The 27,040-nt window shown below is 38.6% G+C and overlaps 1 protein-coding gene across 3 annotated transcripts in view; it reads left to right on the top strand.

The window, feature by feature from the left end:
* The window catches only part of RBMS3 (RNA binding motif single stranded interacting protein 3), a 692,670-nt gene that overhangs the window by 577,080 nt on the left and 88,550 nt on the right, over positions 1–27,040 (top strand). For all 3 annotated transcript variants that reach the window (XM_030329793.1, XM_030329794.1, XM_030329792.1), the window contains exons 8-10: positions 3,554–3,600; positions 17,310–17,406; positions 19,650–19,700. In XM_030329793.1, the coding sequence (XP_030185653.1) occupies positions 3,554–3,600; positions 17,310–17,406; positions 19,650–19,700 (195 nt within the window). The remainder of the gene's footprint in view (positions 1–3,553; positions 3,601–17,309; positions 17,407–19,649; positions 19,701–27,040) is intronic.

Genomic DNA, 27,040 nt, shown 5'->3' with positions numbered 1-27,040 from the left:
TCGCACTTGAGATCCTCTCCACCTGCCTGTCCCCGAGTACCTACTCCAGTTGCTTATTGCTCTGGATTTACCCTCTGTTTTCCAGGGGGCTCATGCTGTTTTTTGGGATTGGACAATCCCTCTTTGATTGTGTAATTGCCCTGCTCAAAAAATATCCCATGCCTCCCTAAGAGGAGCCAGGCAATCAAGGTTCTCCCTACTTTTCTTTTGACTCTGAATTCCCACTACCCCACCCCCCACCACAATGTTCTACTGCAGATGAATCACCCACCTTGCCCTTTTTATTTCTTTGTCTTTTCCATGCTATTCCTTTTGTCTGAGCCGGCCTCCATCTCTCATCTCCATCTATGGAAATCCTAATCGTCTTTCAAGGCTCCACTCATCTCTACATCTTCCACATGCTTTCCCTGGTCACCCCCAGCCTCTCTCCTCTATCCCTCACCCATCCATACCACTCAGATGGCTCTCACCACGTGTTGCTTTGTTTTATAATATTCATGTATGTGTCTTGTCTCCAGGCACTGTGCTGGATACTTTACAAATGTAATCTCATTTAAATTTCACAACAATCTGATGAGGTAGGTATTAACCATTTAACAGCTGAGGAAACTGAGGTTGAAACAGGTTAAATAATTTGCCCAAGGTCACACTGCCAGAAATAACAGAGCTAAGACTTGAACCTAGGTCCAAAAGATATATTCTTTTCACAAAACCATATTGCCATCTATTCAGTTCTTTTCCGTCTTCTGAAAGATGGATGGAGGTTTCAGATGTAGGTAGAGGCCAACTTAGGCTTCCGGATTATCAAATGCATATTCAACAAAAAGGTAGAGTTTATTGATAATTACTGTGTTCCTAGTTGGGGCTGATTTGTTAACTATAACCCACAAGAAATTCAAGTAATAGGTGAGAGAAAAAGTCCTTACCTAATGTTGTCAGGACAAATAAACATGGCACGAGAAGAGAATGTTCAAGATAATTGGTCATTCAAGAAATGATAAATAGCATTGGTCTCTGAGCACTATTGGAAAATAAGTCCAAGGAAAAGGGGAAAACATGAGGTTGACTAGGAAAGGCATCCTATAAGTCCCCTAGGATTTAAACAGTTTCGGGTGGTTAGGAGGCTGAAGGTATTATTTCATCTTAAACTCACAAACTAGCAATGGAGTATAAAGCCCATTCTTTTCATGGAGTATAAAGCCCATTCTTTTCATTCTGCCTCTGGTGTAACATCTTGAATAAGTTAGGGGAAAGAAGGTTAGTGTTTCTAAGAAAGAGTTCTATGCCCAATGGGCAATTTATACAACTGCCCTCTCCAGGATCTAGAACCACAGAGTATCAGCTGCACCCCAGATAGGCCCTTTCTCGGGAGTCTTCAGCCTGGACCCAGCCTCCTGTCTGTCACATGGCATAGGCCCCATCTTGGGAAAATTTTAGACTTAGGATCTCTTTCTGACACCACGACCTTTGTTTCTCCCGAGGGGGAGAAAGCCTATCTTTATCTCTGCTCTGTTACTCTCTTCTTATTTTCCAATCCCCTACCTTGTCCTAATATCAGTTGCATGTTTCTTTAACATGAGTGAGACGCAGTTATCATTACACATGTATTCTCAGTGCACCTCTGTTAACTTCTGCAAGTCATCTCAACTTTGCTTGCAAACTCTGTTTCCATTTCTGTGTGCTCCCAGTATGCCAGTCCCATTCGTATACAGCTCTACACTTTTGTTCTTTATACCAATCTTAATAACAATTTTAAAACTGGGAAAAATAATGCATGTAATCTAAGCTTGACTATAGCAGGGCATACTGAACTTCAGACCCTATCTTGGAAAGCCTGAGAATTTCCATTTCAGTTATGTGCTAAATCTGAGGAATTCAATGAGCCCAGTAGGAAAACTACCTTCACCCACACTGGAAAAAATTCAAGCACAAAACTCCTCTCTCTTTTCTCTAAAGTTTTTATGATTTTTCTTGTCTTCTACTAAAGTCCTCAAAGTTCATTCATTTTTTTCTTTTTATTTTGCGATGATTATAGATTCATGGGATGTTGCAAAAGAAATGTACAAGGAGGCCCTGTGTACCCTTCATCCCATTTCTCCCAATGGTTATATATTACATAATTATAGTGTACTGTCAAAGCCAGGAAATCAACATTGATCTAATTTACTTTCAAATTAAAAAAAAAAAAAAAAAAAGGCTAACCTGATAACAACCTAGTCCATTTTCCATCCACATTCTGTTTATACTCACAAGTAATAAACAGACAGACAGTGTTGGAAAACAACAAGGTGGTATGATAGGGGTGTCTGGGTGGCTCAGTTGGTTAAACGTCCGACTTTGGCTCAGGTCATGATCTCATGGCTAGTGGGTTTGAGCCCTGCGTCAGGCTCCATGCCGACAGCTCAGAGCCTGGAGCCTACTTCGGATTTGTGTCTCCCTCTCTGTCTCTCTCTGTCCCTCCCCCACTCACGCTCTGTCTCTCAAAAATAAATAAAACATTAAAAAAATTTTAAGTTCAAAAATGAAGGTGACATGACCAGACGTGCACAGAAAAAGTTCTCCCACATTGCTAGAGATGATCATCAGGTCTCATGCAGACCCTCAGTCAGTGTCATAGGTAGTGGAAGGCAGCCTGCATCAGAAGACATGGGCTACAGTCTAATTCTGCCTCTAAATGTGTGACCTTTAACAAATCACTTGACCTCTCCAAGCTTCAGTGTCTCCATCGATAAAATGGAGAAGCTATTTCTCCCGCCTACTCCGTAGGGTTTTTGTGAGGATCAGATGTGATATGTGTATGAAGAAAGGAGGTAGGAAAAAAAAAAAAAGAAAGAAGGAGGTAGGCTGTGAATTAGCAATCATGAAGTTTATTATTCTTTTCTGAAACTACTGCCAGTTACAGAAGTTTAGTTTTTCAGAGGTGAGAGTGTATTATTAGAAGTACACTTAGGACGAAAGCAGCTCCTGATTAACTACAAGGCCTAAAATTTCCCTCATGTGTAAATGACCTTGCCTTTCTACCATTCTTAGTAGGACAGGCACTAGCAGTACATCGGACAAGCACACTGCCCCTTATTACCTACACACCCCTGAGGCATACCACCTATTTTAAAATAAATGTTTCTTAACATTTCCTTCTAAAAGGGCGAATGCATTTTGAGTAGCTTTTATTTTTATCCTGACCACAAGATTTATTCTTCCTTTTTTTTTTTCATCCACGAGATGTACAATAGGTGCTCTTGACAATAGTGAGAAATCATAAGGATACCAGATTAGACAGAGGATGGTTTATGAAGTAGATATGGAAATCATCCAAACTGCATTGTTCCTTGGTTTGTCTGGATATATAATATAAATTCCTAACTCGCTGGTGGATTCTGATGTGTGGGTAGTAAAAATGCTAGTCTTGGCAGTAAGAATGGAAAAATGTATAGGATAAAATAAACTTAAATCACGGAAAGTAAAGATAAAAGTATTTGTGTGGACTGAATGTTTTGGGCACCGAGATAAAAGTGTTAAGATTTGATTTCTCCCCTTTCCTCCCTGTATACAGGCTGGCATGGCTCTGACCTATGACCCCACAGCTGCCATACAGAATGGGTAAGTAGACCACATTTTCTCTATTTTAATTGCTAAGGTATCTTTGATCTCTGAAATCAGTACTGAAGAAAAATGTTCAAAACTGTCTTTGTTTTGTTTTAAATCTTTAAGAAGAAAGTGTAAACCAAACATGTCTCACCACTGTAACGGACAGAGTCAAGTTAGTGACCTGGTGATTGTGTCTTTGCTCTTCATTTGAATAAGCATCTAGAAATTTTGTAGCCTCTTACTTAGAATAAGTCACAGAGTCTAGGATTCCTCCTTTGAAAAATAAAACTTAAACTACATGATCTGACCTCTCAAAAATTCTGTAATTCTGAGTATCTTTGGTTGAACTCACTTTCCAGTATCTTCTCGTTGCGTTGGCTGTCCTGCAATTGACAATAATTATTCTTTGGTTGGTTGGTTATTTTTATTTTCACAGCCTTCTATCTTGGATTTCTCCATGGCTTTCAGTTTTCTGTCTTACAGTCTCATTAAATAATCAGAATGAAGACCTCATTTAAGATCAGCGTAGAGGATAAAAGAATGCAAACTGTTTTCTATTTGGTCAGCTGCCTCGAATGAAAATCTGTGGGATGTTGAAAGGATTTAAGTATCTTCTGTTCTGATAGTTATTCATTTAGGCAATCATTTATTCATTCATTCAATAAACATCCAGTGGGTATGCCAAGCAGAGTGCTCTGCTCTCCAGACTTAAAAGACAGTATCTGAGACAGGGCCTTTGCCTCAAGGAACTCATAGTCTACCCTCCCATAAAAGAGTAAACATGGATGGTAGGCTAAGGGAGGAGTCTAGTCCTTTCCTCTTGTTGATTAAAACTCCTCTCTAGGAGTGAAATTTAAGGGTTTATCCAAAGCATTTTCTTATTTCCAATAAGGCACGATAAACTTAGTGAGTAGAAAGAAGAAATAGAGAAGAACGTCCTCAAGAATCATATTGTATATTTGCGAAAATAAAATAGTTAACTCAAAAGGTACAGAACAAGGCCTTATATGCTAAGTGACGGTGACAGAAAACAGGTGTTCTAATGGAAGGAAATAACATGTATTAAACACATACCGTGCACCAAGTAGTTTATATTTGTAACTTAACATGCATTGTTTCAGAGTCAGATGCATGTAAAAATACGTGGAGTTACAGTAGAAATGTATATACATAAATGGAAAATAGAAATAATAATTGAATGAATATGTTCACTAACCAGATTCAACAAGTGCTAATATTTTGCATACTGTATATGTACATATGTTTCCATCTGTAATATTTAGCCATATATCTATTATATGAATAATTGAATAATATGAATAATGAATGATATGAATATATGAATAATAATTATATGCATAATGAATAATATTATTATATAATAATAATTGAATATGTTCACTAACCAGATTCAACAGGTGCTAATATTTTCCATACTGTATGTTCCCATCTGTAACATTTAGCCATACATCTATTATCAAGTCCTTCTTACTCAAAGCTCTTTGTGAAGGATTAGATATACAGCAGTGACTTAGGCCTGGACCGGAGTGGAGGATGACACTCCCTCTGCATCGCTTCAATCAATGGTCTTTCCGGTGCATAATTTAAAATCTGACTGTCTTCTCGAAAGACATAATTTTCCAAGTATTCTTGCTGATTTATCAGAAACCTAAAGAGAAAACTAAAGGTATTTCAGTTCCTAATCTGAGCAGCCAAAGGGGAGCTTTGGGGAGTGCCATGTTAGAGGCTGTGAGGACACAAGAGTACACAGTGAACATCTGTCCCTCCTGCAGGACTTTTACCTCACATTTCAAGCCACTGCCCATGTGCCATAATGATTGCAGGTACATCTGTCCACCTTAATCACCCTCTCTATGACATATCTTTATCTGTATCTTATATTAACTGCAACACGGTATCCTTTGCATGATTGGAAGAGTTGCAAAAATGGCTCACCCTTTTTCGCTGTCCACTGAAGCGTTTCCAACAGTGAATATTTCCCTCACGAAACACATTTTAGTTAAGATGCTGAGGATACCCATCGTCCCGATTTTATCGTCTGATCTACTCTCATTGATAAAGAACCATATGCCATCAATTAGTCTTTTTCTTCAATCCCTTCACGTCCACTGAATATTCTTTTCAGCCTATAGAAATGCTCAAGTCTTGGGGCGCTTGAGTGGCTCAGTCGGTTGAGCATCCGACTTCAGCTCAGGTCATGATCTCACGGCTTGTGAGTTTGAGCCCCGCGTCAGGCTCTGTGCTGACAGCTCAGAGCCTGCAGCCTGCTTCAGATTCTGTGTCTCCCTCTCTCTCTGCCCCAACCCACTCACATTCTGTCTCTGTCTCTCTCAAAAATAAATAAACATCCAAAAAAAAATTTTTTTTTAAAGAAATGCTCAAGTCTTTTCCACCTGTAGAGGGAGTAGAAGCAAAACCATTCTTTCATACCAATGACATCACTTCTAGTGACCTCGCTAATTTAGCCTTCTCTTCACTGCTAAACAACTTCAGTTGTCTGTATGCAGGGTCTTCCCATATTCTTTTCTTTTTTTTTATGTTTATTTCTTTTTGAGGAGGCAGGGGAGGAGCAGAGAGAGACTGAAGCGGGCTCCCTGCTGACAGCGGAGAGCCCAATGCGGGACTCGAACTCACGAACCATGAGATCATGACCTGAGCTGAAGTTGGAGGCTTAACCAAATGAGCCACCCAGCCGCCCCCTTCCCGTATTTTTTCAAATGCCTATTAAATTATGAAGTCTCGTTTCAAACTTGACTGGGATTTCCCTTGCTAATGCTCCCAGTGATATCCAAATGTGTCTGTTGTGACTGACACCCTTTTAGTTCTTCTGTCATTTGAAATCTCACTCCACTCAACTCGTTGTTGGTACCATTTATACCTTTTTGGCAATTTCTTATCTCATGGGTCCCACAGCTCCATTCCCTGCTGGTCCTGCTTGCTCTGTACTCCTTTCTACTCCCTTGGCCTCTTCTGATTCTTCCTCTTTTGCCCACTTTTACTAATCTTTCTCAGGATGTTGTCTTTTTCCTGTTTGATCTCATCCATTCCTCTTGCTTTGGGGACCTTAAAACACGCAAGCTGACACTTAAAGTTCGTAAGGAGATGCAGGGCACTATCACCTGTGTTTCTAACTGCTTATTAGGTAATATTACTCTTGGATATCTTTGTCTATCCCAAACTGAGATCATTAACTTTATCAGTGCTTCCTAATAGAAGCCAAACAAGTTCAAATGACAACCAAATATGAAATTTACTTGTTCTTTTTTTTTTAATAATTCACTTTAAGAATTTCTTAAGTGTATTTATTTATTTTGAGAGGGAGTAAGTGTGAGTGGGGAGAGGCAGAGAGAGAGAGGGAGAGACAGCATCAAAAGTAGGCTTTGCACACTGTCAGTGTGGAGCCCGACATGGGGCTCTATCTCATGAACCGTAAGTTCATGACCTGAGCTGAAATCAAGAGTCCACAACTTAACCGGCTGAACCACTCAGGCACCCCATTCGTAATTCACTTTAAAGCCATTTAGTCCATCAACTCTAGTTTCTGGGTTCTCTCTTTTATAATATTCTTAATGATTAAATTGGTCACTAAGACTTAATTCAATTTACCTTTGAACTATATCTGTACCCCAGCACTTGCTCCTTGCCACTGGTTGGGTTTATTCGATCATCTTCCCTACCTGTACTAACCTTTTACCTGTCTCTAATATAGCTCTTCTATAAAACATTTCATATTGTTTTTTGAATATTTTAAAAAAATCAAAATGTAGGGGCAGCTTGAGTCACTTAGTTGGTTAAGCTTCCGAGTCTTGGTTTTGGCTCAGGTCATGATCTCACAATTTTGTGAGTTTGAGCCCCGCATTGGGCTCTGCACTGACAGTGTGGAGCCCACTTGAGATTCTCTCTCTCCCTCTCTCTCTGTCCTACCCTGCTTGGTCAGTCTCTCTCTCTCTCTCTCTCTCTCTCTCTCTCTCAAAATAAATAAACTTTATTTATTTATTTATTTATTTATTTATCTATTTATTTATTTATTTTTAAGCAACAGGCAAAATTTATTAGAATCTAAGATTAGAAAGGAAGAATAGTAGGAAAGCTCTCTTTACAGAGAGGGGACATTCAAAAGTGAGTGCTCCATAAATAAAAAAAACTTTAACAAATAAGTAAATAAAAACAACAATAAAAATGTAATCACAGCAATCACCTCCCTGCCTGGTTTAAAGCATTAGGCAGAGTTTAAACTGTAGAACAAAACTCAGACTTCCAAGAATGGCACCGAAAAATCCACAAAACAAAAACAAAAGCAAAAACAAATCCATGATTTGGTTCCTGAAAATCATGTGAACCTTCTGTGAACCTTCCAGGACATTCCATGCTACTTTACACTTTAGTGTCTTGTTGCTCATGGAATTATATCTGCCCCCAAGATAATAGTGATTTCCTTTCTTCCTTCCTTCCATCTTTCCTTCCTTCCTTCCTTCCTTCCTTCCTTCCTTCCTTCCTTCCTTCCTTCCTCTCTTTCTTTCCGTCTTTTTTTTCAATACTACTTTCCCTTAAAAGGCACAGTCAAATGATTCCAGGTAGAACTACTTACACGATTAGTCTTAAGAGAAACTGTATAAGCAGTGGTTAAGAGAGCACACTCCAGAATCAGGCTGTTGATATGCACATCCAAACTCTGTCATTCACCAGACATGGGCAAGTTGTTTGTGCTTTAGTTTGCTCCTCTGTGAAATGGAGAAGACAGTAAGGCTTTGTAAGGATTAAAGGAACTCTGTATGGTACACTGTAATCATGAGTGTAAATATTGATGTTATTGTTGCACTATATTTCATATTACCATGGTATGTTTGCAGTCTTTTTTTACCGTGTAGCCATTGACACAGTATGTATTTCCCTGCTGGACTGTTAACTCAGTGAAGGCGAATTGCATGCTTTGTTCATCTTTATAGACTGTTTAAACCCAGGATTGTGCTAAATCAGAAATAAGAAATGTAACCAATGACATCTGCTTGGCCCCAGCAAATCGGTATTAGAGAAGCCATTCCCCTTTTCAGCACCAACTTACTCTGTCCCCATGTAACACTTTAATCTGATTCTCTTTAAGTATCAGCCTCTCGTTTCACCCAAAGTTTGCAAACCGCCCATGAATTTATCACATCTTGAGTTAAGAATGGAGTTTTAGAAGGCTTAGACTGTCCATTGTGTTGTTGGTAACAAGAAGACAGAAATTTTATATGATGAAATGGAAAGAATAGGAAAATTGTAGTAAATTAACCTTACTCATTTGATACTTCTTCATATAGAGGACTTTTAAAGTGTTTTGTTCATCTTTGGTTTTATTGCCTCATAGGATGACATTTTAATAATAGGGAATACTAGAACAATAATTTCTAAGCATGTAAGATGTCAAGGTAACCACAAGTGTGTCCCCAGCCTACCATCCTTTGAGTTAGCATTAACATGTGCATCTTGGAGGTGTGGAAGTTGATTTAGAAAACTTACTCAGCACATTAAGGGATCCAACATGAATGTCCAGGATAGAGTAGGCCACTCTCTATTCACATTTCTGTATCCGATCATGCTGGCAGCCTAACTCAGAGAGCCGTCACTTTACAGATAGAGAAATGTCTCCTGGTGTAGGAAGGAAACTGGTCTCATTTTACATAAGACGATCAGTATCTAGAGATACAGTTGTAACTTACTCTAATCCAGTTAACATTCTTAAACGTTGCTTAATGCTTACTCAGTTTAATTCAACATTTTTTTCTTTTGAATGTCTTTCTATTACACTGTTTAAAATCATTTTAGTGATGCAAATTTGAAAAGGAAAAATCTTATATTATAGCAGAGACAAGATACAATACAAATAATACTGTGATAGAAGCCCAAGGTACTATGAGATTTATGTATAAACTTTTCTTTCTATAAAATCTTTCTGAAAGAATAAGAAATAGTGGCAGTAATTCTCTGTCACAAGAAATAGTGACAGTAATTCTCTGGGGGGGGCACTGAAGTACTACAACATAGGAGAGAGAGAGAGATACTTATTTTTCACTGTTTATATTTTTATATTCTTTTCAAAAAGAAAAATAAAATTAATGTCGTAGAACCACAAGGAAGAGGCATTTGTGTTCTAATGAGGTAATAGGAAGGCTTATTGATGGAACATTGACATGAGCATTTCCTCTTCGAGATGTCCCATGTCATAGCTAAGGAACATATTTTATGATCCTGTGTTTTTCTGTACAAAGGGAAATTGTACTCACTGTACTAAGCCTTAGAATTTTCTGAGTATGTGGCTGGGTTGTAGGCAGTAGCTTAAATTGTGTTGAGAGTCAAATATGTTCTGAATTCTATAACCTCTGCACTAATACAGCAGATGACATTGAACTAAATGCTCTACGTTGAGCTCAAGTTTAGCTAATGAAGAACAAACGTGTAAATAGCAACCATGGTGGATCTACCCTGTTTGAATTTAGAAGGTAGAAAATGTCAGTTCTGTCATCTGCTTGAATCTATCCAAATTATCACTTAAAAAAAAATTAGTTCAATGTCTCATCTGTCAAAGGCTTTGAAGTTTATAGGGAAGACATGTCTGGATCACAATGGAAAAATGAAATCTGAGTACTTTTTACTCCAGGCTAACTTACAAGAATAAAATTACCTATTCTTTCAGAGCCGTCTGGCATAACTCTACAGTTTGTTATTACTACTGCCCTATTGCTTTTTTAGCAGTCCAATCTGAATTTCCATCACTTTCAAATAGGAGTGGGGGAGGTGGGAAATAATCACTCCCCATATTCAAAATCCCATCTTTCCAGTGCCCTTTTCAGTAAGAGCCGCCGTGTAGAAGACCTCTCGGATTGTTTTATTTGAATAAAATGTATTCTTGGGAGAGACTTGGGGAAAAAAAATGTTTTCTATAGCATTGGTTTGCCAGCTGTTGTATATGGGCATTTGATATTAAGTGATACCGAAACCTTATCTTATTACACTAGGAAAGGAATCTAATGTGAAGGATATGGTGGTATTACAATAAAAATGGCCAATAACGTATTAATCTTGCGCGATAGTGTTACCCTGAGGATAGTGTTCGTGGTTCTGACTCTAACAATATTGCCTGCGGACATGAAAGACGAGCCGGTGCTGTTTATTTCAGTGTGCAAATAGGATTTTGTGTGGGTTTCTACGGTAAAAAAACACTCTACCCTGGGGTTATTGATATATTCATGTTATTTTTATTGTCAGTGAAATAAGATTTCACCATATTACTACTGACGGCCAAATCCCTGAAGATGACTTTCCTGCAGGCAAGATAATGTCCTATTAGTGACCTAGACTTGCATGTTCTGAACTTCTGGAGCCCACTTGCTTTAAATGCCAGAGCACCAAGTAACTCTTCGCGTTCCTTAAAAATATAAAGTTTTGCAAAGGCCAGCTTAGCGTTCTATAGATAAATCATACTTAGTTAACTCTCTTAGCCACTGTGGCATTTGGTATTTTGTTCATATGACATCTCTCCAGAAGTGACTGGTTATTCCTAAGGCTAGGTTTCTCATCCTCAACACTGTGACATTTTGGACCAGATAATTTTTAGTGTGGGAGCTGCCCTGTGCATTGTAAGATATTTAGCAACATCCCAGACCTTTATCTACTAGAGGCCAGTAGCAGCCGACCCACACGCTTGTGACAACCAAACCTATCTCTAGATCCTGCCACCAAATGTTCCCTGAGGAGCAAAATTATTTCTAGTTTAGAACCACTGGACAAAGTGTGAAAGGAAGACTTGTCATACACACACACACACACACACACACACACACACACACACACACATATATATATATATATATATATATATATATATATCTTAAATGAGTAAACTTTTCCCAGGAAAACCATTTAAGAATTAATTCCCATTTTCTATAATAGCATTTTCAAGGCGTATATTATGAGATATAAAAACATGAAGTTACATATTTAGACTTAACTTCGCTTTGTTATTATGGCTAAAATATTCTGTCAGTCATCTCTTTCATGCTCCCCAATAAGATAACACCTATGCCTGGAGCATCTATTTGGATGTTGTTGTTGTTGTTGTTGTTGTTGTTTTCTTTCATTTTTTTTCTTTCTTTCTTTTTTCATGTCACAGGGAAGTGTTTTTAAACCCTAATAGATACATGGCAGGGACTATGAAGAGGTGAAGAGACTGGGAACTCATCCTGCACTTCTCTCACAGAGCTTGGCTCTGTGCATTTTCTTTAGATATGGCACCTCTAAGCCGCCAGTGTGATAGCAGACTCTCTTAGGGTTTCCTGTCAATTCGTCCGGTTTATGTTTGCTCTTGGGAAGAGCTCATTGCAGAATATCAGAATTAGGGGATCAACACAGTGTGTTGAGTCTCTTCTGCCCAGTACATTTTCCATTCTAAGTGACTCTCCGACTTGAGTGGCAGGATTTGGAACTTGCTGGGAAGCATGAACTATAATTCTTGTTTGATGGATAGGATTAGAGCAGATAGAACAAAATGCATTAAATTTTCCCCCAAGGGTTCCCTTTGTAAGTATCAGTTTACTTGGCTGTTTTCTTTAAGTTTTTGCTCTCTGTTCTCCCCATAAAATCCCCTGTAAACTCTACCTGCCAATCCACTTCTCGTTGCCGTCATATTTAATACTTCAGTTGGTACATTTTATAAAATAAGCCAGCCACGCTCAAATGCGATGCACGATTCACTCCATTGGTGGAAGAGGCTGACACTGGGTTTCAGATAGAAATTAAACCACTGCATGGTGAATGAGAAACAAATGTTTGTAGAGCAATCATGGAGTAGTCATGGGTGGAGTGAGGTCATCATGAGCCCCGAATAAAGAATAGGTCCTTTGGTTCACTTCCTCATAAATCAAATCTGTCAAGGATAAGACCTAAAGGGGATTTTTAAATGCAATTCATGATTTTTGTAAAAAAGGACTTGTTTTCCCTAGTTACTAATACTATCCATGCTTAGAAAGCAAGTATCGATTAAGCCTCCACTGAGCATTTACTAATATGTGATGTTGGCTGCACTTTGGGCTCTCACCCCTCAGCTTCCTATGGTTTCAGGGACCTATCGTCTATGCTCCTGCCATCTTGGTATTGGCCAAGTATTGGTATTGGCCGGTATTGTAATCACTACTTACTTCGCTAAGCTTCTCTGTATTCATTCATTCATTCATTCATTCATTCCAACTATGGTTCTTTTTTTTAATTTTTTTTTCAATGTTTATTTATTTATTTTTTTGAGAGACAAATAGCACCCAAGCAGGGGAGGGGCAGAGAGAGAGTGAGACACAGAATTCGAAGCTGTCAGCACAGAGCCTGACACAGGGCTCGAACTCACAAACCACGAGATCATGACCTGAGCTGAAGTTGGAGGTTTAACCGCCTGAGCCACCCAGGCACCCTAACCTATGGTTCTTAAGTATCTCTTATGCCCCAGGCTCTCTTCTAGGCAACAAAGCCAGTATGTCCTCAACTTTGTTGAAGCTGACATCCTAGAGGGACAAAGAGTCAATAAGTACCTTGTGTTAGCTCCACTACCATCACAAAATACCATCGTTTAGGTGGCATTAAACCACAAAAAATAAGTTTCTTACGATTCTGGAGGCTAGAAGTCTAAGATCAAGGTCTGGCTGATTAGATTTCTGGTGAAGACTTTCTTCCTGGCTTGTAGATGGCTGCCTTCTCACTGTGTCCTCACCTGGCCTTTCCTCCATGCACGCTTGTGGAGAGAGAGAGAGAGAGAGCAAGTTCTTTGGTGTCTCTTCATATAAGGACACTAATCCTATTGGATCAGGGCCCCACGCTGTTGACCCCATTTAACCTTACTTTCTTCCAAAGTGGTTCCATCTCCAAATATAGACACACTGAAATTTAGAACTTCAACATGTGCATTTTGGAGGGACACAGACATTCAGTCTCTAACATACCTAAATAAATTTTTAGAAATCACTACTTTGGTTGGTGATAAGCGTGATGGAGAAAAAAAGTAAATTACAGGCCAAGAATAGAGAGTGATTAGGTTGGAGATGGTGGTTGCTACTTTAGCTACTACAGGCCTCTCTGAAGATGGGAAAGTTGAGTGAGACCGATACTGAGAAAGAGGTAGCCTTAGGGAAACTTGTGGAAATGAGCATTGCAGGTAGAGGGAATTATAAGTTTAATGGCCCAAGATGGAGGTGAGAATAACAGAATCATGTGACAGAAGGTCAGTGTGGCTAGAACCTAGCTGGCTGGTTTAGAGGGTAGGAGAAAAGTACTAGAGATATAGGTGTTTGCCTGTTTGTACTAGCCCATACTAGGAATTCAGATTTTGTTTTCATTGCAATGAAAAGCCATTGGAAGATTTTAGGCTGATTAATGTACAGATAAGATACAATTTAAGTGGCTAAATGGAGAAACTCTAAGGAATGTTTTAGAATCTTACCGATCTTTGGTACACATTGTAAATGCTCGCTAATTTTTTTTTGAAGTGAAAGGATGGTTGTTTACGTACACATCCATTGACTTTGTTTAGAAGTCAGGTTTATTAGTATAATCTACATAGAGTATATAGTCACTATAGCGTACAGTTCGGTGAGTTCTTCTCTCTCAAATGTTTATTTGTTTATTTATTTTGAGAAGGGGAGAGCAAGGGAGAGGCAGAGGGAGAGGGAGAGAGAATCCCAAGCCGACTGCATGCTGTCAGCACAGAGCCTGACACAGGGCTCGAACCCACAAACTATAAAATTGTGACGTGAGCCGAAATCAGGAGTCAGATGCTTAACCAACTGAGCCACCCAGCGTCCCCAGTCCTATGAGTTCTGACAAGCTTAAAGTTGTAGAACCGCCAGACAATCAAGACAGAGCAGTCACATCATTTCCCAAAATTCCCTCATGCATTTTTATAGTTAGTTCCATCCCCCAAGCTCAGCCTTTGACCTGCCTCCATTGATCTATTTTCTTTTTTTAGAGTTTTGCATTTCTCATGTTGTAGTATAAACGAAATTATGAAATATAGAGTCTTTTGAATCTTCTTTCATTTAGCATAATTGGCTTAAGATTCATCATGTTAAATGTATTGGTAGCTCTTTCCTTATTGGTTAATAGTGTCCACTGGACAGATGTACTAGAATTTGTTTATCAATTCGGTTGAAAGATATTTGGCTTGTTTCCAATTTTTGCCAAGTGTCAGTAAAGCTGCTATAAACATGTGTGTTAGGGTTTTTGTATAAACGTAAGTTTTCATTTATCTTGAGTTAATGTCTACCACTGGTATTATTGAGTTATAAGGTATGTGGATGTTTAACTTTATAAGGAAATTGACAACCTGGTTTCCAAAATGACCATACCATTCTGCATTTCTACCAGCAACGAATGAAAATTCCACTTTCTCTAAATCCTTGTCAGCATAGGATTTTCTTTTCTTTTTCTTTCTTTTTGTGCTTTTTTTTTTTCTTTGCCATTCTAATACATATGCAGTCTATATAATTTTTTTTTTAATTGCACAACTTAAACTTAGATGTCTGGTGGGTATGGATAGTAAGGATATAATATGTAACACAGTAATTTTTTTCGGCTGCAATTTTTTAACCAAAAGAACATGACCTTAGAATCCCTGTCGAGAGCTGGATAAAGTAAATTTAAGACTGTAGTCCCCCAATCCTTGCTTGAAGACTTTTATAGAATCTAAGATTAAAGAATGTACTCCTTGAGTCCTGGAAGCCTTGAAATCCAGCTCGCCCTTCAATAGGGGGCTTATAGAATGCTTCTTTAGAATGGTAACCCGTAACAGTCTCTATTCAAAATATCAGTGACCTCTGAGGGATGATGAAGCTTTTGATTCCAAAACTCCAACCTCAGTTATGCTATTTAAAAAAAAAATCAAAAGTAGTAGTTGATTTTTGCTAAGAGTACAGCAAAGTAAAATGATTCTATTACCCCTGAGACCCATTTTCCCAATCTATCCTCACATCAGTGAAATAATCCATCAAAGGCAACCTGGCCTTTTTCATTCTGTGGCTGGCCCTCTGGCCTTTCACTTACCAGTGAGACAGGAAGGAAGGAACATGATTTGAAAAATCTGCTGACGAATTTGAGCATTAGGTAACTTGTGAACTCTAGGGTACAGAGTGAGCAGAGATGGGTGTATCACTGATTTAAGTACCTAGAAGCTTCTCTTTGAAAGATCTATGGAAGGATCATCCCTCCTCTGGTTTGTGAAGCCCTGATCTCGCCCAGCCTCATTTTATAATTGTTTGACAGAGGGCCCCGAAAGACTCGACACTCTGTGCTTTTTTACAGTCTACAGGACTGTAGGACTGGGTTATATCCCAGAGGTCTAGAATCTCCACCAATGCCTTGATTGAATCCAGAAAATATTCCTGTCCCCAGCTAGACACAACCCACACATCGTTCACCTTCTTCTCTTTTCAGGGAGAAAATATTTAGCTCTGTTTCTGCATGAGTGCATGGACTTCTGCCTAGCACAAATTATGTAGAACTCTCTAGGAGCTGACCCTCTTTCTTGAATGAAGAGATAGATGCAATTTGTGTACACATAACATTGGCCATCTTTATAAAGCTTGGTGCTATCATTTTGCTTTTCTCTCAAAGAGCTTTACAATGGCATTTCCTTAAAAATAAAAAAAAAGTAAAAAGAAGAAAAAAGGAAACAAAAACAAACTAAAAAGAGGCCCATGGCTTTTCTCCCCCTGATGGTGAAACATACTATTACCCTCACCTGGCGTAAGAGATTTTGTGCAGCCCATCTTATTTTATTTTATTTTATTTTATTTTATTTTATTTTATTTTATTTTATTTTTATTTTTATTTTATTTTATTTTTATTTTTATTTTATTATTTTTTAATATGAAATTTATTGTCAAATTGGATTCCATACAACACCCAGTGCTCATCCCAACAGGTGCCCTCCTCAATGCCCATCACCCACCCTCCCCTCCCTCCCAGCCCCCATCAGCCCTCAGTTTATTCTCAGTCTTTAAGAGTCTCTTGTGGTTTGCCTCCCTCCCTCTCTAACTTTTTTTTTCTTTCCCCTACCCCATGGTCTTCTGTTAAGTTTCTCAGGATCCACATAAGAGTGAAAACATACGGTATCTGTCTGTCTCTGTATGACTTATTTTACTTAGCATCACACTCTCCAGTTCCATCCATGTTGCTACAAAAGGCCATATTTCATTCTTTCTCATTGCCACGTAGTATTCCATTGTGTATATAAACTACGGTTTCTTTATCCATTCATCAGTTGGTGGACATTCAGGCTCTTTCCATCGTTTGGCTATTGTTGAAAGTGCTGCTATAAACATTGGGGTCCAAGTGCCCCTGTGCATCAGCACTCCTGTATCCCTTGGGTAAATTCCTAGCAGTGCTTTTGCTGGGTCATAGGGTACATCTATTTTTAATTTTTTGAGGAACCTCCACACTGTTTTCCAGAGCGGCTTGTGCAGCCCATTTTAGAAGATGAGTCCAATCTGTCATTTTGTTCACAATGATTTATTTCTCTTAGTGGAATCAAACACTGTAAATCTCCTGGATGTTCCTGTTTGCAGCTGGTGGAAAAACACGAGGGTGGAACTCTGTGTTTCCCAGAGGCACTGGGTAGCATTTGACCAGCACCCAGGCATTGCAGCAGCTTTATGAATCTTCTTTTTGTTGTTTTCTGTTTGCAGATTTTATTCTTCACCGTACAGTATTGCAACCAACCGCATGATTCCACAGACATCTCTCACGCCATTCATTGCTGCTTCCCCTGTCTCCACATACCAGGTATGTCCGATTTACCTGCACCTGAGGGAGCGTCTCTCTTGCCAGTAGACTGTGTAAAGGCGAAAGGGACACAGCGCAAGTTTTCTTTTAATAGCCCTCAGACATTTCAGTCCGACCTTAAAGTGACAATCCTCAAGGTGTCGCCTACACTTTGAAGGGCTTGTTTGCATCTAGTTCACTGAAGAATAAGGTCCGCTGTGCTCTTCGTTCTTCCTGCTGAGTTTTTATGATTAGGCTCCTTTCCAGCCAACACGAGTGCAGCCTTCTTGCCACTGAGAACTTACTTTGCTGGTTGTCTGCTATTTAGGTTGTCTGTTCCCTGTTGTGTCTTTTCTACAAGCACACGTCTGGCATTCCCCTCCCTCACTCCAGGATATTTTACCGTTGTCATCTCATTTTGTCATAGTTGTCCTGTGCGCCCATGCAAAGCCACACGGACAGCTGTTAAATCGGTTTCCCCGAGAAAGAGGGAGGACCATCAAAGTGGTAAAAAGTTATTCCTACTTCCTGCTCTGACTTCATCCTCAGTCCCAAACAGGTCAAAAGAGACCTCACGGGTTCCACAGGTTGAAGCACAAACAAACAAACAAAAATCCAAGACTCAGTGTGTGTCCTAAAGCAGATGTTACAGCGAGTTAATTCTAAGTACACAGGTGGATGAAAAGAGTCAAACTTCTCCCTCCATAATTAACTCCTTGTCTTATTCCCTTAAGTCACGAGTGTGCTATTACTCCCAGCTTCTCTTTGCCTCACATTGTTCTTCAGACAATTCTTCTAATTCTAATTAGACAGTGCCTATAGATGCCACCTGTGGGGGTATCTAGTGTCACCTTTTCAAACTTTGGAGAGAGAAAGAGTGCGAGAGAGTATACGTGCGTGCACGCGTGTGTTTGTATGTTGCAGATGGCGGGGGTGGAGGTTTCACAAAGGGTAAAACTGTCGTGTTGCTGACTGCTACCAATTCAGTGAAGTTTCACCTTATTCAACCATTACATACTTCATTTCAGGGGGTCCCAGCTCTCAGAGCATCAGACTTGAGACTATGTACATTTTTCCTTAACCGATTCCCCCTGAAGCAGATGATTTTCATGCTTTTCCTGCGCTTAGAATCCTGGTCCATGTCGCTGGGTGAATGGAATAGACGTGCATGTGAATTGCACTAGAGGGTCTCAGAATGGATGATTTCTTAATCGCTTTTCCTCGGGACCCATGAGGCTATGTGCAGGTGCTGTTTGGTTTTTGTTCTTCCTGCAGGGCCCGCCTGGTTGTAATGTGTGTTTTTGTGTGTTTTTTTTCTTTTTTTTTTAACCCATTTTTTCTAATCCTGGCCTATGTTTCAGCCAAGACCACCCACTGAGCCCCAGTGTAGAGCACTTTGGTGACATGAATAAAATATCCACAGAAAAGTGATTTCACTTGGGAGGGCTCATAAGTGGAATTTAACTCTAGCTCCTTTTTTCTGAAAAAAAGGAATCAGAGCAATTTCCTATGTTGTTGATTCTCGCCTTTCACCACTTTTTTTTTTTTTTTAAACCTGAAGTGCATTGGCGCTTTTGTTAGTGTGAGTGTATTGAAAACAAAGTCCTACAGGGTTCTCCATGTGACCATCAGCCCGTGTAAGCTGACTTTCTCATTTGGCTGACAAGGCACATTTCAGAACAGTTGGTTGGCTCAGATTCTCATTTTTATTTGCCATACCAATTACCGTGAAAGAAAAAAAAGATCACAAACTTGCTTAACTTGGGGTGAACCCAAAGCATTCCCCCCAAATTTCTGGTTGATCTCTTCTAATTCTTACCCCAACTTTTACCACTTAGATTTATTTCCAAGATGGGATCACTTGAGAATTTGAAATCAGAATGGATGAAAGAAAAAGAGGAAGTTTTAGCTGTCAACTCTTTGTTACTGGCTCCATAGCCCTGGGAGTTGACCCCTGAGTGGGAGGTCTCTGAGGCTTCCTAAGACTCTAGCCTCCACCACCAACCTCAAAATCTGCTCCAAGGCCCAGCCTGGTCCACATGGGCACCGCAGCCAGCTCCTATGAAGTAGGAGTTTGCTTTATATTTTACTATGTTTTGGTAATCAGGTCCAAGAATTTCCTTTCTCTCCTCAGTTCTGAGCACTAATTAGCTGTAAAGTCAGATGGACTCCACTTTCTTATGACCTAGTGTGACTCCACTGAACACAAGAACCAAGTTCTCTCTGTGATTGCTTTGTGCTAATAAATGCTGTTTGATGCATAGGTCCAGAGTACTTCATGGATGCCTCATCCGCCATACGTTATGCAACCAACAGTAAGTGTTCTCAGTCACCTGAGGCTAAATATTTCTATTATCCGAGTGCAAGCTTTTGTAATGCGTACAAGCTTTGGGGTAAAGCTTTTGTTAGATTTCATACCTCTTTCAGGCAGCCGTATTTTCCAGATGAAAAGCTGTTCCTGAAATTCTACAAAAGCATGTACAATAGATAGATAGTAGAGTTAGAGAGAGAGAGATGAGAGAAAGAAAAAGAGAGACAGAGATGACAGAGACAGAGAGAGAGAAAGACAGACAGAGAGAGAACAAACTTTATTAGAGGAAATAGTCAACCTCCTAAGCCGATGTCTGCCATTTGTCATGAATGGGGAATTTCTACTTCACACAGGAATTCTGAACTCTGGACAATTAAATCCATTATTGGGGGAAAGCCTTTCTGTTTTCCTTCTCTTGGTATGCTTTGTTCTCTTTGGATGCTGTTTGATATGCTTTGGGGGCAATTTTTGGTATCATGGCCAAGTGTTCACTCAAAGCAATATATTCGAAATATGAAGAAAGCTGTCTACTAATAGATGGAGATATAGAGATAGAAAGCAAGGCTGCTAGATATATATTTTTAATATTAACTAACTAGAGCCATTCTCTTCTTCTTTAGTGGAAAAATCTCCTCTAAAAATATTCAAACTCTATTTTCTACTTGCTGTATTTCCCATTTTGTGGCACAATATTACATCAGTCCCATGGGAAAATATTACATATTTCATTCGAATCTAGACTGAAGGCTAATGATTCCATTTATCTTTGTCTCGGTCTTCCAGGTTTCCTAGCTCTGTCAAAGTACAATAGAGCGATTTCAGTAGCAATATATTCATGATAATGGATAGAGCGCGAGACAGGAAGTTGTGTGACAAGGTCTGTGGTGAATATCCTTTGGGGGCATGCTCACACCCGTGCCTCTGTTTCCTTTTCTGTCACTATATTAACAGGGCTATTGGAAGGATCAAGTGAGAGCATATGTGAAAATAGCTTTTAAAATACAGCATGCTATGTATTGTTATTGCCGTTATCCTTCCTAGTACAGAATGTATTCTTGTACAGAGACAAAGCAGTGCTACATTTAAACCCATTTCAAAGCTAACTGTAAACAAAGTAGCACACATTAAAGATCAGGGAACTAAATCCACAGGCATCCATTTCTTTGACCCAAAGGATCATAGCACCTGGTTTTCATATCTGAGCTTTGCCCATTTTTAAAAAATAAGAAACATTCCATGTTGCTCCTAATGTTTTGATAGTTTGTGTTTTATTTAAAGAATAAAATCTATATAGCTTAATACAGCAGAACTTTAGACCGTATTTTGCAAATCCCTCTATTTACTCTTATCTACACACCTTGGGGGCTTCCTGAGTTCATCTGGTCTATGTTCTATAAATCATACCGTACAATGGATCCAGGCTGCCCTTTCATATCCAATTCATGCGATAAAGTTCAGTATACACTGCCAAACCAATGTATAGCATAGATTGGGCCAATACAGGGAAAGGGAAGAAGTTCTGCCAAGTTCTAAAGTGGAGGCTTTCTAGAAGGAAGCAACTACCTTCTAACAAGTAATATGTTCATCTAGAAGGTGCTAATGCTAGCTTTGTCCTCACACTGAGGTGAAGGATCATCTCATCGTGACCAAAAGGAATGCACATCTGGCAGAAATCTAAATATTTTTTCAGATGTCAAAATATTTAAGGTTCTACCAGAACTTCTAGAACTATAAGTAGAAGGGAAGGTGTTTGTATGTGGCTTTATTTCCACTGTCTGTCACTCAGGACCTCAGCAAAATTTTTCTTCCCCTCGCCCTCCATCCCAACATGGCTTCAGCCCCATTTTTGGAGGTATTATTTCTCATACATCTTCCTCCAGAAATAGCTGTGTGTGTGTGTGTGTGTGTGTGTGTGTGTGTGTGTGTGTGTATTTATCCCCTTAGATATTTCTCGTTATGGCTACTGCTCACTGATGTCTCATCAGTTCCCATAACTAGACAGTGCATCATGTTTGTGTTTAGGTCACTTGGTTTAAAATACAATGTTTGTGACCAGGGAAGATTCTTGGAAAAAGGAGTGCCTGGGCCACCCACCACTTTGTTGTCTTTAACATGGAAAAATTGGCTAAGTAGTGTCATGGAAACAGAGTTTGTGCCAGCATTCTTTTCCCAGTAACAGTCTTACCAGTTGTCTATATTGCATAAATAACCGTACCCAACTAGTCTTAGTCTCATCATCAAAATGGGGGTTAAATTAATCACTGAATGATACTTAAATACAAAAATACTAAAACAATCTAAAGCAGATAAACCAAATACCTAGATCTTGAATGAATGAATGTATGAACGAATGAATGAACGAACGAACGAGCGACTTGGTGATTAACAGCATGAGTTCTTGGTTAGGGTCTTTGAGATAGGAAACCTTTCTCTGTTATGGAACTCTGGTCAATAAAACTTTCTTAGCCATAGTTGCCTCATCTGTAACATAGACATGCTGATGCCTGAATAATTATGTATTGTGTTCATTAAAGGAAATAATGAATTAAAGCTCCTAAATTGTGTCTAGCAAATAGCAAACACTCAGCAAATTATTATTATTATTATTATTATTATTATTATTATTATTTAGTTATAGGAGGAAGAAAGGTAGAGGAAGAAAGTTGAGAATAAGCAATAATCACCTGTTTCTACTACATTTTTACTATTTATTTAACTTACTTTGCTAATGAGTTTTTGGAGATAGCCTCTATGGCTACAAATAAATTGTTTGGATTGGTACTTATTTCATTTACTTACTAAACCATTTAATACTTAATACTAAGAAAAAAGGCCTGATAGGTACGCCCTTTATGTCAGTAACTAGAACCTACTTTACAAATAAATTCAAGGCGTCAATATCTACATGTCTCATATATGTTGCCCATAATTATTATTTGCTTGCAACTTTTCTCCTTACTCATGTTTTCTCTTCTGCCGTTTTGAGAAAATCTCATGTATAAGCTCAAAGTGTAAGCACGTTTCTCCTGCTCACTGTGAATGCACACAGACTCCTAAATGGAGCCTAAAGCCTGAATTGTCTTTCAGGCTTGACTCAAAGGATTCCAAAGATTTCAACCAGGCTTGTATCCAAAGAGACTTCAGGAAAGTCTTAAAAGTAGAACACCGTGCCGCTGGTCTTTGTCAGGATGAATGGTTAAAATGGGAGAAGGGGGAGGAGACAGGTGATGGTTAGTAAGAGAGAAATAAAATGATGGAAAGGAGAAAAAGGAGTAGGCAAGGGCCAAGAGAAGAACAAAAAGCATAAGCATAAAACTGAAGTGTGCCATTTTAGTTTGTTTCCTTAGAGATTTAATTTGCTAAGTTGTGTGTATTGTACTTCTTTGTAGATTTGGAAAAAGATTCTGAGAGGACTTTCCCTCTTAAGGAAAAGGGGAAAGAAGTTTCCTTGACTGTGTTATAACCGTCCTTCTGGTGTTTGTGCAAGAAAACAGTTCTCTGTCAGTGGATGCTGGGACCTTATCGGGTCCCCTGGAAAGTTGTCAAACCCAACTTAGGACAGCAAGAGCATTTCTGTTCGCACTTTGTCATTGTTCCCCGGAACAGAGTCGGGAGAAAGCACTGTTAGACGAGATTAGGAATTCACTTTTTGCTGTAAAGAAGGAAAAATGCTGACTTTGTCAGTGCAATCACTTATTCATTGCTGCTTCTCAGTGCAGAGCTCTGTACTGTACTCTGAAACTCCCCATCTCACTGACAGAATTTTAATAGATGATGGATTGCACCAAATATCTACTCTGCATAGCGTCATGTTACATCGGAATCTTATATGAATGCACAATTGAAATTCCTGTGTTGCAACACATTGGATATTTTGTTAAATCTGTGCTGACAAGGAGAAAAGATGATAGTTCCCAAGAAGAAGCATAGTCCTGTTCCCTTAAATTGTATTTAGGCTCATTTGAATCATAAATCTTCTGTTCTTCATATAGTTAGCATTATTTTCTCTCAAGGAGAAAGGTCAGCTTTCATTTTTACTTAATTACAAATTGGTTATCTAGTTACAGCATTCTTAGAAATGCAAGATGCCCTATTGAATCATTGGATGATTTGTGGCCATGCATGGCTAAATTATGACTTTTATGATTAATAAACCTAAAGTTTATAGCTGAATAGGGAATATAAACTTTCCCTCTGCAACAAGGCTGTTCAAGAAATCTCCAGAACATTTGATTTGGTCATCCCTTACCAGCAAACAGACTAGGCCTAAGACTTAATGTTAGAGGTTGTATCCTATAAATCTGTAGCTGTGTTTTCTATAAAAGCATATCACCTAATGTGGAAAGAATATCTAAATCCATTGAATTCTGTTCAGAAAGCTGAGCTGAGCAAAAATCCTAAATCTCATAGTTTCATTAGTAAAGTAACAAAGTCAAAATGCTTTTGCTGTCAAAGGAGTTAACTTGGTAAGTGCATATCAGGCCAAATCTTTTTTTAACTACATAGCAAAATTGAAACAACAGTGACTCTAACCCATCTATACCATTTCTCCTGGAAGAGAATTCAAACTGAATGAGAATAAGCTTAGGAGGAGTAACTTGTTTTGAGTGTCACCTCCTTCTAGATATAGTGCTGGGCTAAAGTGACTATGAATAAAACCATTTCCACAGAAAGTCTCTTAGTGTAACTACTGTTAAAAAAAAACAGTAGTGCTGGCTTTGCAATGTTAAATTTAACTTCAAAATTCTACAATAAGTTTTCAAAAATAAAAATCCATTAAACAATGAAATTCTAGGCTCATAAATTATAACTGCGTAGAGCATAAAAGATGTTCCACTTAGGACCCCTTCACTCATCAGCTCTATTCTCCAGAAAGAGACCTAGGATAAACTTCCGTGTCACCATCCAGTCAATTTTTATGCATATGAAAATCTATATGTACCTGTGCATAAATGTATATGTATTGTTAACATCTATACTAGATTACTCTACAAATATTTTATTGCAACTTGCATTCTTTTTCCCCAATAACAGAATGTCCTGGATGTCATTGCATGAGTCACATATAAATCTATGTCAGTTTTTTAAACACTTCGTAATATGCCATTATATAAATGCACCAAAAGGCATTTTAACCAATTTCCCATTCACTGTTCTTTAAGTTGCTTCTAGTACTTGTTCATAAACTCAAGACTGTAATATTGAGCACTTGTGAGAAAATATCTGCAGGACAGATTGCTGGTACAAAAAGTATGTGTGTGTTAAGATTGGATATACATTATTGTCAGATTGGCACGCCAAGCGAGAGTGTTTATTTCTCCGTGGCCCCAATTAACACTGGGCATTCTCGGATTTCAGATACTTTGTTGATGTGATAAATAATGAACTGTATCTTTCTGATGTTTCATTATTATTTCTCTGAGTGCTAGTGGAGTGGAGTTGCTTTTCATGTCTTTATTGACTAATTTTTCTTTTTTCTCTGAACTCCATGTCCTTCATTTGCTTTTGCTTATTTCTCTTTTGGGGTATTGATCTCTCTTTTTTTTTTTTTAATGTTTATTGATTTTTGAGAGATGGAGAGAGACAGAGCATGAGCAGGATGAGGGGCAGAGAGAGAGGGAGACACAGAATCCAAAGCAGGCTCCAGGCTCCGAGCTGTCAGCACAGAGCCCGACGCGGGGCTTGAACTCATGAACTGCGAGATCATGACCTGAGCCAAAGTCAGATGCTCAACTGACTGAGCCACCCAGGCTCCCCCTCTTTTTATTTTTAAAAGATCTTATTGCAATTAGTCAGTTAATGTTGTTATAGATAATTTAGAGGGGCACCTGGGTGGCTCAGTCAGTTAAACATCCGACTTCAGCTCAGGTCATGACCTCGCAGCTCATGAGTTCAAGCCCCGCGTCGGGCTCTGTGCTGACGGCTCGGAGCCTGGAGCCTGTTTCACAATCTGTGTCTCCCTCTCTCTCTGACCCTTCCCTACTTGTGCTCTGTCTCTCTCTGTCTCTCAAAGATAAATACATGTAAAAAACTATATATATATAGATAATTTAGATATTTTCCGTTTACTGTTAATTTTTTTGGTGTCATCATGCAGAACTTTAGTATTACGTGTCTAGAATTTCTTAGTTTTTCCTTTAGGAGCAATACTCACCAAAGTTTTCCTGTAAAGATCCAAACAACAAATATTTTCAGTTTTGTGAGCTGGGTGCTCTCTCTATGGTTGTAGAGTGAAAGCAGCCGCAGACGATACGTAAATGAATTGGCATGGCTGAGTTTCAGGAAACTTTATGTACAGAAACAGGTTCTGTATGAACATTTGGTTCGTAGATTGTGTTTTTCTAGCCCCTACTGTATAGCATCTAGACTCCCACATGAAATACCTTATTCAGTATAAGATTTAAAACACCATAAGTTAAAAATAAATAAAACACCATATGTTTTTGTTTATGTTTTTTTTTTTTACATTTTTATTTATTTTTGGGAGAGACAGAGTGAGTGGAGCAGGGGCAGAGAGAGAGGGAGACACAGAATCCGAAACAGGCTCCAGGCTCTGAGCTGTCAGCACAGAGCCAGACGTGGGGCTAGAACTCAGGAACTGTGAGATCATGACCTGAGCTGAAGTCAGATGCCCAACCGACTGAGCCACCCAGGGACCCTGTTTAGTGTTTTTGTGTTGTTGCTTTTGTTTTTTTGAGTTTAATAACTTTTTAAAAATTGAGATAGTATTAACATATAACATCGTATCACCATATGTCTTATTATTGCGTGTATAGTAAATTCTATTTTCAAGTTTTATTACTTTTGGAGTTTATTTTGTAATATGGTATGAGATTATTGTCCAACTTTCTTCCCTAAATGGGTAACCAATTGTCATAACAACTTCTGCCATTTAAATCATCTGTATTTTATCCACTGATATAAGATTTTATTCCAATTTTTATCATACGATAAATCTCTTTATGTCTTTGGTGTATTTCTGGACTCAGTCCTATTCTGTTGATTCATTTTTTGACCATTACTTTAGTATTTGAATTATCACTTTATAATACCATATATACCTGACATGACTTAATCCCCAACATTTTTGTTGTTGTTGTTTCTCAAGAATTTCTCTAGCTATTTTTTTACATTTTCAGATTAACTTTACTAGCAGTTGATCAACTTAAAGAATTACACCAAAATTTTGAGATAACTTTGAATTAATATATTAAATAATAGGAAATCTAAAAATATGACATATTTACACTGAATTTTTCTAAGAAAAAAATATGTCTTTCCTTTTATTCAAAAATTTTCTCCCCCCTCCCCAGCTATTGAGGTATAATTGACTAATAAAATTGA

This window comes from Lynx canadensis, chromosome C2, assembly GCF_007474595.2.
Source record: "Lynx canadensis isolate LIC74 chromosome C2, mLynCan4.pri.v2, whole genome shotgun sequence".
Classification (NCBI taxonomy): Eukaryota; Metazoa; Chordata; class Mammalia; order Carnivora; family Felidae; genus Lynx; species Lynx canadensis.
The sequence above is the reverse complement of the archived record's forward strand: the minus strand, read 5'-3'. Positions and strand labels throughout refer to the sequence as shown.